The sequence below is a fragment of the Aspergillus multicolor genome (genome assembly GCF_047715735.1).
Source record: "Aspergillus multicolor strain CBS 133.54 unplaced genomic scaffold BDW74scaffold_23, whole genome shotgun sequence".
Taxonomy (NCBI): domain Eukaryota; kingdom Fungi; phylum Ascomycota; class Eurotiomycetes; order Eurotiales; family Aspergillaceae; genus Aspergillus; species Aspergillus multicolor.
The window spans coordinates 460,373-475,743 of NW_027395974.1; the positions used below are offsets into that span (position 1 = coordinate 460,373).

Genomic DNA, 15,371 nt, shown 5'->3' on the forward strand with positions numbered 1-15,371 from the left:
CGTTTCTTGCATCGGAAGACAAACTTCTCTCCTACGACCAAGTCGTAGTGGACGAGATAGAGACGGATGTCATTGTCAAATGACTGGGACTGACTTGGTATTGGTGTCCGCTTAGCGTTACTCGAGTAGATAATAAATTCACGTCAATTATGTATACGCGGATCCGTGAATGCTAACGCCGGGCTACCATGTACCCTGTACTCTGCACCCTACATCAATATGCGAGGTCCTCTGGCTGGATGACGTCGGAAACCTCAGGCTCCATTCTCGCGAGCCCTGACCAATCACGATTAGCATAGACTGTGATCCTTCGACAGCGTCATAAGATTGGCCGATGGCGCGGAAAAACCGCGCTTCCGTTATCAGCCGCTAAGCCAATCCCAGCCTAGGGCGGCCAAACCTCTCTCCGCCTTCTCTGGAGACCATCCGTGATCGGTCGCGCGCAAACCATCGTCGCCCAGTTCGTCTGCTGTTGCTGGCTTGATTAGTCGGATATACTTTCTCATCCCTTTCTGTCTCGTCGAGAACCTCTTGCTTTATATACTCGATCCCTACTCTCTGCGGATTTGCGTTTCCTGCAGCTAGCAGACACGAAATTTAGTGATGTTTCTGTGAAATGAGTGGGAAGAGAAACTGATCCGTGCGAAAAGGATTAAGAAGCCCGCAGCTTGATCAGGGGTTGACAATAGCTTCATACCTCTTTCCTACAGGGATCTTATAGCCAACCCGTGCTTCGAAAGCCGCTGTTTCTTGAAGTTCTCCAGGGCACTTTCCTGCGCCAGGAATCATGAACTCTGGGAACGATAACTGGCACCCAGGTGGTCCGTCGCACCCTGGCATGAATTCAATGGATCAACAGCCTCGGCCCTTGGGCACATTTGGGTAAGTGATACGCCAATCGCAAACTGTTTCATCTTATCTAAACGTGAAAGCTAATCTGTTATTTTGCCGCTTTTAGTCAAAACCCAACCCCCCAGCAGGGTCCGGCCGCGCAGCCGTCAGGGCCTGTCCTCCCACCTCCAGCCGGTTAGCTTTGCCCTTTCACCGAGAAATCCTAGGTTTTATCTTGCATAAAAGACTAACATTTTCACTTTTTTCAAGCGCCCTACCACCCGTCCGGTCAACCGGGTGGACACTCGCTGCCGGGGTTGGCGGAGTTGAGCCAGACCCATGGCAACCCCCACCAACCACCCTCATACGGTCAACATGCCCCTCCACCCTCACATGGCGGCGGGCATTCGCTACCAGGGATCGGCCAGGCAATGCAGCACCCTTCCCCTCAGTCGATGAACCAGCAGGAACGCGAGCGAGATTCCAGAGAGCGGGAGCTTATTGAACGACAACGCCAGCAGGAAGAGATGGTACACAGAGAGCGTGAGCGCGAGCGTGATATCGAGCGGCAACAGCTTGATCGGCAGCGGGAGCAGCAGCATCACCCTGTGCAAAGCCACACCGGATCGATTCCTCTACACCAGCCGGTGGCGTCAAAAGTCCCGAATACTATCCATGCCCCTGGCGGTCTTTTGTCCAACTTAGGGCCAAACCCGACAAACGGCCCTCAGGGCGCCATGCAAGCCTCTGGCGGACCCGGTGGAATATATGGACCTCAGATTCCGCACGGTGAAGGAACTCCAAGGTCGTACATGCAACATGCTGCTGGGCCGCAAGGACAGCCGTTGATGGCTTTCAATGGGCCAGGGCCATCGATTCCTGGAAATGTTGCAGCCCTTGCCCAGGGTCAGCAGCCAATCCTGAACGTGAGTCTAGTCTCTCTACTGCTTGTCAGTGACCAAACTGACCTCATCAATAGGATGCGCTTTCATATCTGGATCAAGTCAAGGTCCGCTTCGTGGATCAGCCCGATGTGTATAATCGATTCCTTGACATAATGAAGGATTTCAAGAGCCAAGCGTAAGAGATTGAAATGCTAGTCACGGAACGTACCACTGATTCTATTAGTATCGACACGCCGGGCGTGATTCAGCGGGTTTCGAATCTGTTCAACGGCCACCCAGCGCTCATTCAAGGGTTCAACACTTTCCTTCCGCCTGGTTACCGGATCGAATGTGGAACCGAAGATAACCCAGACGCGATCCGAGTGACGACACCCTCAGGCACAAACACTCTCAGCATGCCACGTGCTCGCCATGCGCTAGATGGCCCTAGCGACCTCGTCCCTTCTGCCGGGCTTGGTCCTCATAGTCGCCCTGATTACTATGAACATTCTCGGCAAGGATGGCAACAACAACCTCAGACCCAGCAACCGCAGGGCGGCTTCGCGGATTCCCCAGGCTCTCGCTTAATAGGCGGTTTGTTTGCACAGCAAGCAGGTCAAGGCCAGCCACAAGACCATCTTTATGAATATGCTGGACAACAAGAGCAGCCAGCTCCGGCTGGTGGTGCCGCACAAGTTCATGGACCGGATCAGCGGGGTGTATCCCAGCTCCAAGGCGCTGCCTCGGCAGCGTCAGCTGGTCTAGGTCGAGCTGCTCTGTTGGGAGCTGGCGCTTCCGGCCAAGGACCAAGCCTGACTCAGCCCATGAACAGTTTGGCAGGAGTCGGAACTAATGTCCTGCAAGGTGCGCAAGCGGACTTGAAGCGCGGACCGGTGGAGTTCAACCATGCGATCAGTTACGTTAATAAGATAAAGGTTTGTCCGCCCAATATGACTTTGGATTATAAAGGCTAACTTGATAACCTTTCCAGAACCGATTTTCGAGCCGGCCAGAAATATACAAGCAGTTCCTAGAGATCCTGCAAACATACCAGCGCGAATCCAAGCCAATCGGAGATGTATACACTCAGGTCACGCAGCTTTTCAACTCCGCGCCGGATCTTTTGGAGGATTTCAAGCAGTTTCTCCCTGAGTCCGCAGCTCATGCGAAACAGCAGGCTGCACTGCGTCAGCAAGCAGAGGAAAACGCGCCCATGAGTAATTTGCGTGGTGACCCCAACTTTGCACCCGGCGCTCTCTCTTCCCAGACTCCCAGTCGCGATGTCAAGATGCCCCCGCTTGGCAACTTCAACGTCAAGGACTCGGCAAAAGAGGGCAAGAAGCGTAGGAATGGGCCTGGAGCTCCTACTCTAGGTGGTTCCGGTGTTGGCCCTGCTGGGGGTGTTGATGCTGCACGTATGGTCGACTCGCAGGTTGGACGCGGACAACCCATGGCAGCGAGCAATGCGAATAAGGTTAGTTTCTGCAAGCTTCCTCTCAGCTTTGTCACGTTTGCACATTTGCTTGGTCATGGCCTCGCTTGCTCTTTCGGCAATTGTCCCCTGTCATCGGTCTTTGAATCAGTTGCGTGTTTTCAATGCATGCCTTGGCTTGTGTCACCTGTAACACAAGATACATCTCCTTCCCACACTTTCTTGTTCTGCCTACTTTCAACTACTTCGGAAGATTGAAGAACCAAGCTAATTCTCCGCAGAGAGCCAAGGTCCACCACACGAAACCTTCACAGGCAGAAGCCCCGAATGTTTCTCCTACTCTTATCCCCGCTCTGCCTGAGCCAGTGCAGCCGACTTTCTCTTTGACGCCGACACAGGAAGAGTTCGCCTTCTTCGATCGCGTGAAGAAATACATCGGGAATAAGCAAACGTTCAGCGAATTCCTCAAGTTATGCAACCTCTATTCGACCGATCTTATCGATCGACATGTGTTAGTAAAACGGGCAGCTGGATACATCGGATCAAACCCGGAACTCATGGCTTGGTTCAAGCGATTTATGCACGTTGAAGAACCAGAGGATAAGATCATTGAAGTCAAGCCCAAGCAAGAGCCAGGCATTGTCAATCTATCGCACTGCCGGTCCCTCGGACCTAGCTACCGACTGCTACCCAAGCGGGAGCGACAGAAGCCCTGCAGCGGTCGCGACCAGCTATGTCGCAGCGTGTTGAACGATGAGTGGGCGTCGCACCCGACGTGGGCGTCTGAAGATTCCGGCTTCGTCGCGCACAGGAAGAACCAGTATGAAGATGCACTTCATCGCATCGAGGAAGACCGACACGACTATGACCACCATATCGAGGCTTGCAATCGAACTATCCAGCTCATCGAGCCCATCGTTCAGCAATTCCTCGTCATGTCGGAGGCGGAGAGAGCTGCCTTCAAGCTACCTCCTGGTCTTGGCGGACAGAGTGAAGCCATCTATCAGCGTGTTATCAAGAAAATCTACGATCGGCAACGCGGTGAGAGGATCATCAAAGAGATGTTCGAGCGCCCTTGCCACGTCCTTCCTATTGTCTTGTTCCGTCTCAAACAAAAGTGTGAGGAGTGGAAGGCTAGTCAGCGCGAATGGGATAAGATCTGGCGGGAACAGATGCAGAAGGCCTACTGGCGCAGTCTCGACCACCAAGCGATTGCTAGCAAAGGGACCGATAAGAAACTCTTCGTGGCCAAGCACATCCAGACTGAAATCCAAGCCAAGCACGAGGAGAGTAAGAATCTGCGCAAGAGCGGCTTTCAAATACCCAAACATCAGTTCGAGTTTTCCTTCACGGACCCAGCTGTCCTTATTGATGCGACTCATCTGCTGCTGACGTTCATCGACCGCAACTCGGCCGGCTTTGGTGCCGATCCCCAAAAGGTCATGATGTTCATTAAGGATTTCATACCAGTGTTCTTCGGCATGGACCGTGACACATTCCACGTTTACATGAACGAGCTCTCTAACGGGACATCGCCTGCTGACGAGGGTGATGACGAGAGCTCAGCTGCTGATGATACCGCGACGTCGCGCAGCAGCAGGAAGGGGCTCACGAACAAGAAGATTGACCTTCTCCGTGATGTCCTCGAGCGCCGCAGCGAAAAAGCGAACCAGACTGACAAGGAAGGTAGCGCACCGGTGAGCCGTGACGGTACGCCGGACGCTGTTCTCATTCCTTCCACCCCGATTCCGGATCCGACGGAGACATTTGACGTTGCGGAGCTGAAGTGGATGGAGCATCCCGGGCAGGGCAACTTCAACCAGCAGCGCGAGTACAACCTCAACGAGACCTATGAGAAGAAGGCCCATCATCTGTATGCGAACCTCAACATCTACTGCTTTTTTCGCACATTTGAGATCCTTTACTCTCGCCTTCTTCGAATCAAACTGCATGAAAGGGACGCTCACGATGATGTGCGCCGCGCGCTTGTCATGAAGCCTGCTCAGGAACTCAACCTCATTGACAAAGTTCCTACCGACTTTTTCTACGACACTGACCCGAAGGCGAATCTGTACCAGCAGATCGTGCGGATGTGCGAAGAGGTTATCAAGGGAGACCTAGAGACATCTCACTTGGAAGAAACTCTTCGCCGCTACTACCTGCGGTCTGGATACCAGCTGTACAACCTAGAGAAGATGTTCACCGGCATCGCCAAGTTTGCAGGTGCAATCTTCAATGGCGACTCCAAGGACCGCAGCTCCGACATCATCAACCTCTTTTTTAAGGAGCGTGACAAGAAGGAAACTACGCATAACCTGGAGATCCAATATCGCAAGCAGGTTGAGAGACTGGTCAAGGACAGTGAAATCTTCCGCATCACCTACGTAAGTATTTACCCACATAAACAATCAAGGACCTCTCTAACCCGAGTAGTACCCGAACAATCAGAAGACTACTGTCCAGCTCCTGACTCCGGAAGATGCGACGTTAGAAAACGAAGAGTTGAGCCAAGAGGCCCGCTGGTCATACTACGTATCGGCCTACACAATGCGTGACCCAACGGAAGGAGTGCCGTTCTCGCAGATGCGCATGCCTTTGCTCAAACGGAACCTTCCCGGCAAGTTGGAGCAAGAAGAGGAGTATAACCGCTTCTATCGCCCACTCGTCCACCGAGACGGACTGATTATCCGAATTTGCGCCAACAGTTACCACATTCTCTACGAACCTAGCAGCTACGATTGGTGGTACCGACCAAAACTCGCATCGGACGAATCGGAAGACACCGTCAAAGAAACCGCAGCTGTCAAGGAAAGACGGCGCGACCGGTTCACCGAGAAGTTTGTTAACAACCCTAGCTGGGCCCATGGACTTAGCAAGGACGAGGTCGATAAGTCGAATCAGGAGTTCCGGTCTCTACTCAAGGGTCCGGATGCTGAAGAGGGTGAAGCCAGTGTCACTGGTGCTACAGGGTCGAACAACCAAGAGAACAAAGACGACGTCGAGATGGCGGACGCGGAGAAGGCTCCCGAGGCCTAGTCCTGAATTGTCACCTTCATGTGATCCTTTGCTAACATTTATACGGGGTTGTGATTCTCGGACGGCGGTGCTTTTGGGCAACTTGGAAGCGTTGCTTGGTCATTTAGTCGCACGGGTGCTTGGTGAAAATCTACGTTCAATTCTTTATTTGTGTTTTCTCTTCTGTCGTTGTTTTGAACTCTTCGGCAGCAGTGTATCTACTTTATCACGGCATAATCAGCGCGCTCGGCCAACGGATGTACGATGATGGTTTTACTGCTTTGCGAGCCTGCCGGTCTTGAGGCTGCTGGCAGGGGATTTGCTTTTGGGATGGCGTATAGGGATTCATCTCGTCTGCATCTTATATGTGTATTTTAGAGGTTGACAAGTCTCAGGTTCAGGTTCAGTTCGACTGGTCTTCCATCTTCATGCGGTGTAGATTAGTAACAGCTGGAGTACCGTTAGCCCGGCGAGGCAACCGAGAGACCGAGAGTGCAGGGCTGGCCAGTTCCGTGTGGCCGAGGGGGCTTACCGATACAGACCGAGACTGGGCCAGACCCGGACTTGTCTCGGTGATTGCCTGGGCTGGGGTACAGAGTAGATGGAAGGGGCTGGGCTCTTCGAGGTTGAATATGCCTTGCAATTATATCAATCAATATCTATATATCCCTGTATCAGATATAGCTTAGCAATATGCCGACTGCTATTGGGAATTCGCCGAGTCCTGCGTCGTTCTTGCGAGCAATTGTGACGTCGAGCAGCGTCAGGCCGAGAAATCGCCGAGTGACGTCAGGCTTTCATCTAAAAAGTGTCGAACTCATCTCCCTTGCGAACGCCCAGAAGTGTCCACCGTAAGATGCAATTGGCAATGGTATGATCGCTTCTGGATTGCTGAAACAGGTTACAAGATCTGGGGAGCCAGAATCTCTGCTGTCACGTCTGGAGAAGCACAGTTGTAGTCAAGCTATTGCGCATCAGAGACCTTGCTATACAGAGGGCAATCAACAGACAGCCTCACCGGGGGATCCTCACTGTTACGTTCAATAGTTTCAGCTCCGGTACTCCTAGTGGGCTTCTCCAGTGATCCCGTAAAATATTCCAGCTCTCTCCACACGGGGGTGGCGGCGTGGGCTCTTATCTTTCTTAAAGCTCCCCATCCCACATTTTTTTTTCTCCTCCTTTATTCTCAAGACTCTCTCCGCTCTCTATCGCTCTCTTCCTCCTATCCTCTCCTCTCCTTACCTCTTCTCTCTCACAATGTCGGCGTCCGCCCTCCTCAGGAGCCGTGTCCGACGGCCCTCGTACCTCAACAAGATCGCCAAGGCGGAGGACTTGATTGATCTCTTTCCTAACGGCTCTTACATCGGCTGGTCCGGTTTCACTGGTGTCGGATACCCCAAGTATGTTATTCTTTCGGTCAATGGGAAGGATGAGCTGCTAAAAATCCTACAGGAAAGTTCCCACGGCGCTTGCCGACCACGTTGAGAAGAATGGCCTCGAGGGCAAGCTCAAGTACACACTCTTCGTCGGTGCTTCGTCCGGTGCGGAGACAGAGAACCGCTGGGCGCGGCTGAACATGATCAACCGCCGGAGTCCTCACCAGGTCGGCAAGGAGATTGCCAAGGGTATCAACAACGGTCAGATCAACTTCTTCGACAAGCATCTCAGCATGTTCCCGGCCGATCTCACCTACGGCTGGTACACACTGAACAAGCCCAAGAACCGCATCGACGTTGCGGTCATTGAAGCCTCCGCCATTACAGAGGATGGTGGCATCATCCCCGGTGCCTCCGTCGGTGCCTCCCCCGAAATCGTGCAGATGGCAGACAAGATCATCATCGAAGTCAACACCGCCAGCCCCTCGTTCGAGGGTCTGCACGACATCACCATGTCCGAGCTCCCTCCCAACCGCAAGCCCTACCTGATCCTCCAACCTGAGGACCGCATCGGAACCCCTCACATCCCAGTTGACCCCGAGAAGGTCGTCGCCATTGTCGAGTCCGACTACCCCGACCAGACCCAGCCCAACGCCCCCGAAGACGCCAACTCCCAGGCCATTGCCACGAACCTTATCGAATTCCTCAAGCACGAAGTCAACCACGGCCGTCTCCCCAAGAACCTCCTCCCCATCCAGTCCGGCATCGGTAACATTGCCAACGCCGTCATCGGCGGTCTCAGCAAGGGCGGCGCCGACTTCACCAACCTCAAGGTGTGGACCGAAGTGCTGCAAGACTCCTTCCTCGACCTCTTCGACAGCGGCAACCTCGACTTCGCAACCGCCACCTCCATCCGCTTCTCCCCCGACGGCTTCAAGCGCTTCTACGACAACTGGGAGCGCTACGCCGGCAAACTCCTCCTGCGCTCGCAGCAGGTCTCCAACTCCCCCGAGATCATCCGCCGCCTGGGCTGCATTGGCATGAACACCCCCGTTGAAGTCGACATTTACGCCCACGCCAACAGCACCTGCGTCATGGGCTCGCGCATGCTCAACGGCCTCGGTGGCTCCGCCGACTTCCTGCGCTCTTCCAAGTACAGTATCATGCACACCCCCTCCGTGCGTCCCTCCAAGACCGACCCCACCGGTGTCTCCTGCATCGTCCCCTTCGCCACGCACATCGACCAGACCGAGCACGATCTCGATGTCATCGTCACCGAGCAGGGTCTCGCTGATGTTCGTGGTCTGAGCCCCCGTGAGCGTGCGCGCGTCATCATCAAGAAGTGCTCTCACCCCGATTACACGCCCATCCTGACGGACTACCTCGACCGCGCTGAGTTCGAGTGTCTGAAGAAGGGCATGGGCCACGAGCCTCACCTGCTCTTCAATGCATTCAAGATGCACAAGAACCTGCAGGAGAAGGGGACGATGAAGATTGACAGCTGGGAGTAAATATAATGAGTTGGTTATGTACGGTATACGGTACACTTGGATGGCGCATTGGAGCTTTGTATTTTTCTTTACTTTAGGTAGTTTGGTCTAATTGCATATTTGCACTCTTCAACTTTCACCCAACTCTTTCCAACATAGCTCCACGAATCCGAGCTTCTATCCCATGCAGTCATCCGCCAAGAGCCAACTTTGGTCCACGGTCTTCGGCCCAAATCGGTTCCACGGAGCGCGGTGTGCAACAGTAAGATGCGGAGTAAGTCCAGTGCTCTCTCTATTCGCCGTCCAAGCCAGTTGATCTGGAGATATGGCATCGGACATACCGGTACTCTTAACGCCCTACCGTCGGGTGGAATCTCCGCGCTTGGCGGAGATAACCAGCTGCGTCCGGAGATAGGCGTCAGGCGCTGACCAACTCGCACCGACATTTCTAAGCACCGAGTCTATAGTTACACGGTTTGTATAATCCCTGGAGATACTCTATATAGCTTGTGCAGCTATATAAGCCTCATTGACATCCTCGCGTTCTTCTTCCTCCTCATCAACTTCAACCCTCTCCACCAATAACACCAAGCCCTATTTATACCACACCAAGTCAACCAACTACTTAGTATCAAAATGTCAAACTTCATCTCCGCAAACAAGCTCAAGGACACGCGCGTCCTGCTCCTCGGCGGCACATCCGGAATCGGCTTCGCCGTCGCCCGCGCGTCCCTCGAGCACGGCGCGTCCGTGATTCTCTCCTCGTCAAATCCCACCAAGGTCAGCGACGCCATAACCCGCCTGAAAACTCTCTACCCAGAGGAACCGTACGTCTCGCGCATCGCGGGAACAGCATGCGACCTCGGCAAAGACGATGATGCCATTGAGGCCGAGATCGTGAAGCTGTACGAGTTCGCTACACGCCCAGACCTGTTCGGCACAACTGCAGGTCCAAGTGAGGGAGTTGAAAGGGTCCCAATAAACCATACAGTCTTCACAGCGGGCTCCGTCCCCCGCACCCTACCTCCCACAGACCCCAACGTCACAGCATCCTACCTCCGCTCCCTAAACACAATCCGCTTCATCGGCGGCGCGCTCCTCGCAAAACACGCACCTACCTACATGGCTTTGCCAAAGCCCACGACAGGAATCCCCACCACAGACCCCCGCATCCCCTCCAGCTCAATAACATACACCTCGGGCGCCCTCGCCGTGCGCCCCATGCCGGGGATGAGCCTGGGCATAGCGGGCGCAGGGTCCGTCGAGGTTCTCGCGCGCGCATTGGCCGTTGACCTGGCGCCGCATGGGATCCGGGTGAATGTCGTTGCGCCGGGGGCGGTGTTTACGGAAATGCTGGAGGCGATTGGGCAGGCGGCGGGCGGGGTCGAGGGCCTTTTGGCGGGGTATGCGGGCGAGAGTGTGCTTGGGCGGGTTGGGGCGCCGGAGGATACGGCGGAGGCGTATCTGGCGCTTATGAGGGATGGGTTTGCGACGGGGGGATTGGTGAGGAGTGATGGGGGTTTTACGTTGAAGTAAGCACGGATTGGATATCGGGCTGGGCTGGTGCGGGATAGGAACGTTGTTTGTGGTATGGAGAGGAGAGTGAGGTGAGATGGGAGGGTTAGGTGGGAATGGGGCAGCGCGATAATCGCATGCTTTGCTCAGGGCAACAGATGGAAACTGGGATTCATGATATTGCGAAAAATGTACTTGCTAAATCGAACATGACGGCATTATAAGAATAAGACTCCATACTCCTCCAAAACATCTAGAACTCCATCTCTATTCGACCACGGCGCAATCATTCGTAGGGCTTGTAGTTCCCACCGAAGACTCTGTAGCAGACAACTATCAGCACCTCTCTTATATCAAACCAAAATTGAAGACTTGAAGAAGCACATACTTATTCCACAACCACCCCCCAAACCCCGTTGAGGCATCGGCGTTCCGCTTCGCCCACCCGCTGTCAACGTTATACTTCTTCGTGTCTTGGAGGCCGGCGAAGAGGCCCCGGCCGGCTGTTGGGTGCTGCATCACAAACAAGTCAGCTTCGACCACATATGTCTACTGACATAACGGCAAGGGCTGGTTTTGGGAAGGAGAAGGCTCACCCTATGCTCAACAGAATCCTGCCGAACCCAGAGATTCGTCCCAAAATCGTTTTTGTCTGCGTGGGGCGCGGCGGAGGGTGTTGTTTTTGCGTTGGCCATTTTGTCTTTTGTGTGTGTTGTTTGAATTGGTTGGATTGACTTGTTGGCTCAAGGCTCTGTAGGGTAGAGCTTGGTGCTGGTTGTTTGTGGCTTGCACTGCACTGAGTGACGAGGTAGGTAGGTAGTAGGTATGTGTAGTAGAAGCTATGCTTCACTGTGCTGCTTGCTTGGTGATGATGATGATGAGAAGCAAGATACACTCCCTCATACCTCAACCTTTATACCCCCTCCATTGGATAGACCAAGACCGCAAGACCGGATAGATGCCATACCACGCCAGCCCGAATCCTGGAGAAGCACGGAGTATACCGTACAGCCAGGGCCAGGAACGCATGATTCCGAATCACCTCACACACCTCACCACCTCACCCAGGTCTCTTTCACGGTCCCAAGTAAGGCAAGTGAGACTGGACCGGCAAAAATCCTTTCCCGCAATACCGACATAACGGTGCGCGTGGTCTGAGCCTGGATTGTCAGGTTAAGGTCGGGCTGGGAAGAAGGGACTAGGGACCGACTTGCTCGAATCTCAGCCAATGGAATCGTAAGAATAACTAACGTATCCTGTAGATCATTCTGGCATCTGGGAATTCCGAGCGTTTGTTTTGGTGTGGCATGATGTAGTTCGCGGAGGAGTTAGTGTAGTTGGTTAGTTAGTTGGGCACTGGCCTTGCGGGTGGCATGATGCTGGCTCTAAGTTGGGGGCTGAGCTGCGCCGCAGATAGCGAAGGATGAAATGGCGCGGCACGACTTGGTGTCGGAGAAAATAGGACTTTGAAGCAGAATCTTTTGAAAGAGAGGTGAAGGTCATGTGTAGATAGAATCGAACATGTTCGAGATGCGACGAGATGCATCATGCCTAGGTACCCTTGCGACGAACCATGTGGCAAGCGAGCGTCAACCAAAACAACTCGAGTTTCTCGGAACTCTCCGCGCTCCAGGTCAGCACATCACATCACTTTCTTGGCCTTATGGCATCCATGTTCTCTGAAGCTCCGATCCAACCACAGGCCGTCTCAGCATCGACTCATGCCATGCCATGCCTTCATCCCCACGGGCCCAGCCCTGACAGGTACCCCAGTCTATACCCGTACCTCTCTCGCAGATCGCTACCTATGGTGCCATCTTGACTGCTTTCCAACTTCACTCTTCGACGACTTCGCCTTTCGGCTGCGCTCTCTCGCGTCTCTCTACGAGTCGGCTCGTGTCTAGCGACTCGCAGAACAGCCCTCTCGATCTCGCGAAGATCATATACTTCGCTCGAATTCTGGCCGGTAGACAAACATCCTATCCTCACGTTCAAGATGGTAGATATCTCGACGGGCTTTCTCTCGAACTACAATGCCGCTTCAATGGTGAAGAAAATCTGCATTAAGTATACCCACCCCTTCGCTATCAAGAGCTGATCATTTCATGACTCACTATATACCTCTCCGTCCTTCACATATTCATAACGTCGTGAATCATATACTATACACCGTCCACATCGGCATCTTATATAAACCCACCGGGCGACGCCTCCGCATCCCTGGGATCACTCCCAACCCTCTCAATAGTCGGTCTATACGTCTTCCTCTCCCACCCCGGGATCCCATTGACAAACCGAATCGGTGAACGCGACTGTAACCCGTTCTCCGAGCTCTCGTTCCCATTCCCAGCATTCCCCTTCTCCGGCTCCGCTTCATTCGGCAATGGTCTCAACCCAGCAACGGGGTCATTGCTAGTTGGCTCCGGAATCCAAAGGACCCGCGTATTCGCCAGCGACTGGGGGCCTGGATCAGCACCCGCAGTAGAATCAACGGGGACGATCTCGTCGAACTTGGGGGTTCGCGTTGCGCGCAGAATGGTGGTTGGTGAGTCGCTGAAGGCGATGCCGTTGTCCCACATTGTGAGTAAGCCCGCGATGATGCAGAGGAGGGATATGAAGACGGACATCCCGTAAGCTAGGAGCAGATTGCGCTGGGAGTAGACGTATTCAGTTTGGTTGGGATGTACTGTGACGTTGACAGTTGGACCGAGGCTTGTGTTTCTTTAGAATCAATCAGCTCTGACGATCTCGAAAGGGGTTGGGGGTAAAGGTAGACGGGTAGGGCAGGGTAGGGTAGAGCTGTGACATACAGAAAGTACGGGCTTCCAAAGAAGCTCAACGTGATATTTTGCCCTAACTCCGACGCAACGTCCAGGATTGATCCTAGCGAGTCATACGTCGTATTCCCGACTTTTTTTGCATCGTTATATACCAGCTGCCAGATCTGCTTTGAGTTGATCAGTGCCGTAGAGTAAACCTGCGTGTCGGTACATATCGAGCCCATCTGGACGCATCGTCCCTCTAGGACGTCTCTGAAGGCCTTCAACATAGCCGTGTACGCGAAGAGCTGGTCTTCGTTCGCAGGCTTCGGTAGCTCATGCTGGGTGTAATCGCGGATGCGGCCGAGGACTTTGAGGTCCGTAATATCGGTGGATTGGACGCCGTTCGTGAAATTGAAGTTCACGGCGTAGGAGGCATTGTATATCCCGCATTCTATGACCCATCGTTTGTCCGGGGGCATAAAGGGTGAGAGCGTCATGATTAACTTGCCCGCGACGTCGGCGTTGCTGTCTCCGTTGTCAGGGCCTGGATAGGACGTATAGACTCTCCTGTGCATGGCGTAGGAGATGTTATCGGTTTGGGGCGTGAAGCCGAAAAAGGCAGTTGAGTAGAAGGAGTTGGCTCGTGACCAGTCGTATACCTGTTGGCTGACATTCGCGCTGGAGTTGCTGCACTGGATCAACGGGCCGTAGAAGGACAGTGCATACGATGAGTTTGGTGCTGGCGCTGGGATGTTAGGGATTGTCCCCTGAATAACGGCTCCAGTGATGAAGCGAGAAACGCTGGGCGTTGGGCCCGTCGGGCCACCGTCGTCCATGGTGTAGAACTTATCGAAATCGTAGTCAATGGCTGGCATCTGCTGTTCTTGCAGCATGGTTCCTATCGTGGAGCGAACGGACAGCGTAGACGGGGTTACAACTGTAACCAGCGGAATGCACCTGATGTATATCAGCAAGCCCTAGAAAGTGCAGTAAACTCTCTACATACCAGGAGATCAATCCCAGTACAGCCACATTCGGTCCTCGAAGCCAGATATGGGGATCGAAGAAGTTGAAGATATTGCCCCGAATATCCCACATCGAATCCAACGTCGACAGCCTGACCGGCCTCGACCGCAGAATCCACCAGAGATTCTGCACGCAGGCGATACCAACGCCCGTCGTCAAGAACGTCTTCGTCAGGAAGGCAAGGCCGGTCCCTACTCTCAACGACCATTCCTGTTGCGTCTGCCCAGGAACAATGGTACCGTTCAACGAGAAGTAATAGAAATGGTGACCGAGAGCCAATCCCAGCCCAATGATCCAGCACACGCCCATAGCGGTTGGCATCCTCCAATGGATGCCATCTCGCTTTTTGACAGTCTCGCCATCTATACTCAATCCAATTAGCACGCAAGTCCCATACAACAGAAGCAGAAGCAAATCCTCACCAGCCAACGCACCACTCTTCTTCAAAAACATGTTAGCCAGAACAAATGTAAAACATCTGTCCGGACCCTGCTGCAGGGAAAATTCCCCCACTTATGTACCTAGCTACCTAGTAGCGAGCCACTTCACCCGGACTCCGCGCAGGCGCTTAACAGTATTTTTAGCGGGCGGGCAGCCATTCATAGCGGGCTATCGGCTGCTCGAGACGCAGGGGGTGGCTGCTGTCATTCCCCGCTCTCGAGAGAGCTACGGAGCTCCATTGGCTATGCGAGTTGTGATTGAGGCTGTAAGCGTGTAACTGGAACGTAGTGCGAGTGACGAGGGCCGGTCCCTACCCGACGGAGGAGAGGTTGTCGGGACCTCGGTTGCACAGCCATGATGCAATTGGCCTCATGCTGCGAGGATGAGTCTTTGATTTTCTGAGAAAGGCTTTCGCCAGGTTGAAACAAGCGTTGCTTGTTTGGCTAGGCTGAAGAATTGGGAAAAGGCAAGTTTGTCGTCAGGTGTTTTGACAGCGCCTTGTCGGTTTCGGTTTTACATTGAGGTTGGTCGGGACGGACCAGGTCGCTATGCTTCGATCGCCGTTAGCAATACACGTCTTCAACATGGGAAATAAATAT

General features: G+C 53.7%; 5 protein-coding genes across 5 annotated transcripts; 3 read left to right on the top strand and 2 right to left on the bottom strand.

Moving 5' to 3' along the window:
• Positions 1-686: 686 nt before the first annotated feature.
• BDW74DRAFT_62245 (transcriptional regulator SIN3) lies at positions 687-6,355 on the top strand. The gene is made up of 8 exons (XM_073733311.1): positions 687-882; positions 959-1,026; positions 1,102-1,757; positions 1,811-1,911; positions 1,960-2,650; positions 2,707-3,189; positions 3,429-5,531; positions 5,581-6,355. The coding sequence occupies exons 1-8, from the start codon at positions 788-790 to the stop codon at positions 6,181-6,183; spliced, it is 4,800 nt and encodes a 1,599-aa protein (XP_073581378.1). The 5' UTR covers positions 687-787; the 3' UTR covers positions 6,184-6,355.
• Positions 6,356-6,781: 426 nt separating this feature from the next.
• Positions 6,782-9,132, top strand: coaT (acetyl-CoA hydrolase ACH1). Its single transcript, XM_073725279.1, has 2 exons — positions 6,782-7,562; positions 7,615-9,132. The coding sequence occupies exons 1-2, from the start codon at positions 7,420-7,422 to the stop codon at positions 9,047-9,049; spliced, it is 1,578 nt and encodes a 525-aa protein (XP_073581379.1). The 5' UTR covers positions 6,782-7,419; the 3' UTR covers positions 9,050-9,132.
• Positions 9,133-9,569: 437 nt separating this feature from the next.
• Positions 9,570-10,966, top strand: BDW74DRAFT_62361 (oxidoreductase, short chain dehydrogenase/reductase family). Its single transcript, XM_073733313.1, has one exon. The coding sequence runs from the start codon at positions 9,665-9,667 to the stop codon at positions 10,562-10,564; it is 900 nt and encodes a 299-aa protein (XP_073581380.1). The 5' UTR covers positions 9,570-9,664; the 3' UTR covers positions 10,565-10,966.
• BDW74DRAFT_180753 (uncharacterized protein) lies at positions 10,830-11,238 on the bottom strand (the record flags this gene model as incomplete). The annotated part of the gene is made up of 3 exons (XM_073729809.1): positions 10,830-10,863; positions 10,932-11,056; positions 11,140-11,238. 3 exons carry the CDS (start codon positions 11,236-11,238, stop codon positions 10,830-10,832), a joined length of 258 nt encoding a protein of 85 aa, XP_073581381.1.
• A 794-nt stretch (positions 11,239-12,032) lies between these two features.
• BDW74DRAFT_158265 (uncharacterized protein) lies at positions 12,033-15,329 on the bottom strand. The gene is made up of 4 exons (XM_073725280.1): positions 14,754-15,329; positions 14,312-14,693; positions 13,354-14,262; positions 12,033-13,264 (listed from the first exon to the last, which is right to left on the bottom strand). Exons 1-4 carry the CDS (start codon positions 14,782-14,784, stop codon positions 12,730-12,732), a joined length of 1,857 nt encoding a protein of 618 aa, XP_073581382.1. The 5' UTR covers positions 14,785-15,329; the 3' UTR covers positions 12,033-12,729.
• Positions 15,330-15,371: the final 42 nt, after the last annotated feature.

Coding starts and splice junctions, on each gene's coding strand:
- BDW74DRAFT_62245 (XM_073733311.1), top strand. CDS start 788: ATGAACTCTGGGAACGATAACTGGCACCCAGGTGGTCCGTCGCACCCT. Junction 1,912..1,959: donor AAGGATTTCAAGAGCCAAGC/GTAAGAGATTGA, acceptor TGATTCTATTAG/TATCGACACGCCGGGCGTGA. Junction 2,651..2,706: donor GTTACGTTAATAAGATAAAG/GTTTGTCCGCCC, acceptor TAACCTTTCCAG/AACCGATTTTCGAGCCGGCC.
- coaT (XM_073725279.1), top strand. CDS start 7,420: ATGTCGGCGTCCGCCCTCCTCAGGAGCCGTGTCCGACGGCCCTCGTAC. Junction 7,563..7,614: donor ACTGGTGTCGGATACCCCAA/GTATGTTATTCT, acceptor AAAATCCTACAG/GAAAGTTCCCACGGCGCTTG.
- BDW74DRAFT_62361 (XM_073733313.1), top strand. CDS start 9,665: ATGTCAAACTTCATCTCCGCAAACAAGCTCAAGGACACGCGCGTCCTG.
- BDW74DRAFT_158265 (XM_073725280.1), bottom strand. CDS start 14,784: ATGTTTTTGAAGAAGAGTGGTGCGTTGGCTG. Junction 14,694..14,753: donor GAAGAGTGGTGCGTTGGCTG/GTGAGGATTTGC, acceptor GATTGAGTATAG/ATGGCGAGACTGTCAAAAAG. Junction 13,265..13,353: donor TTTGGAAGCCCGTACTTTCT/GTATGTCACAGC, acceptor TTGATTCTAAAG/AAACACAAGCCTCGGTCCAA.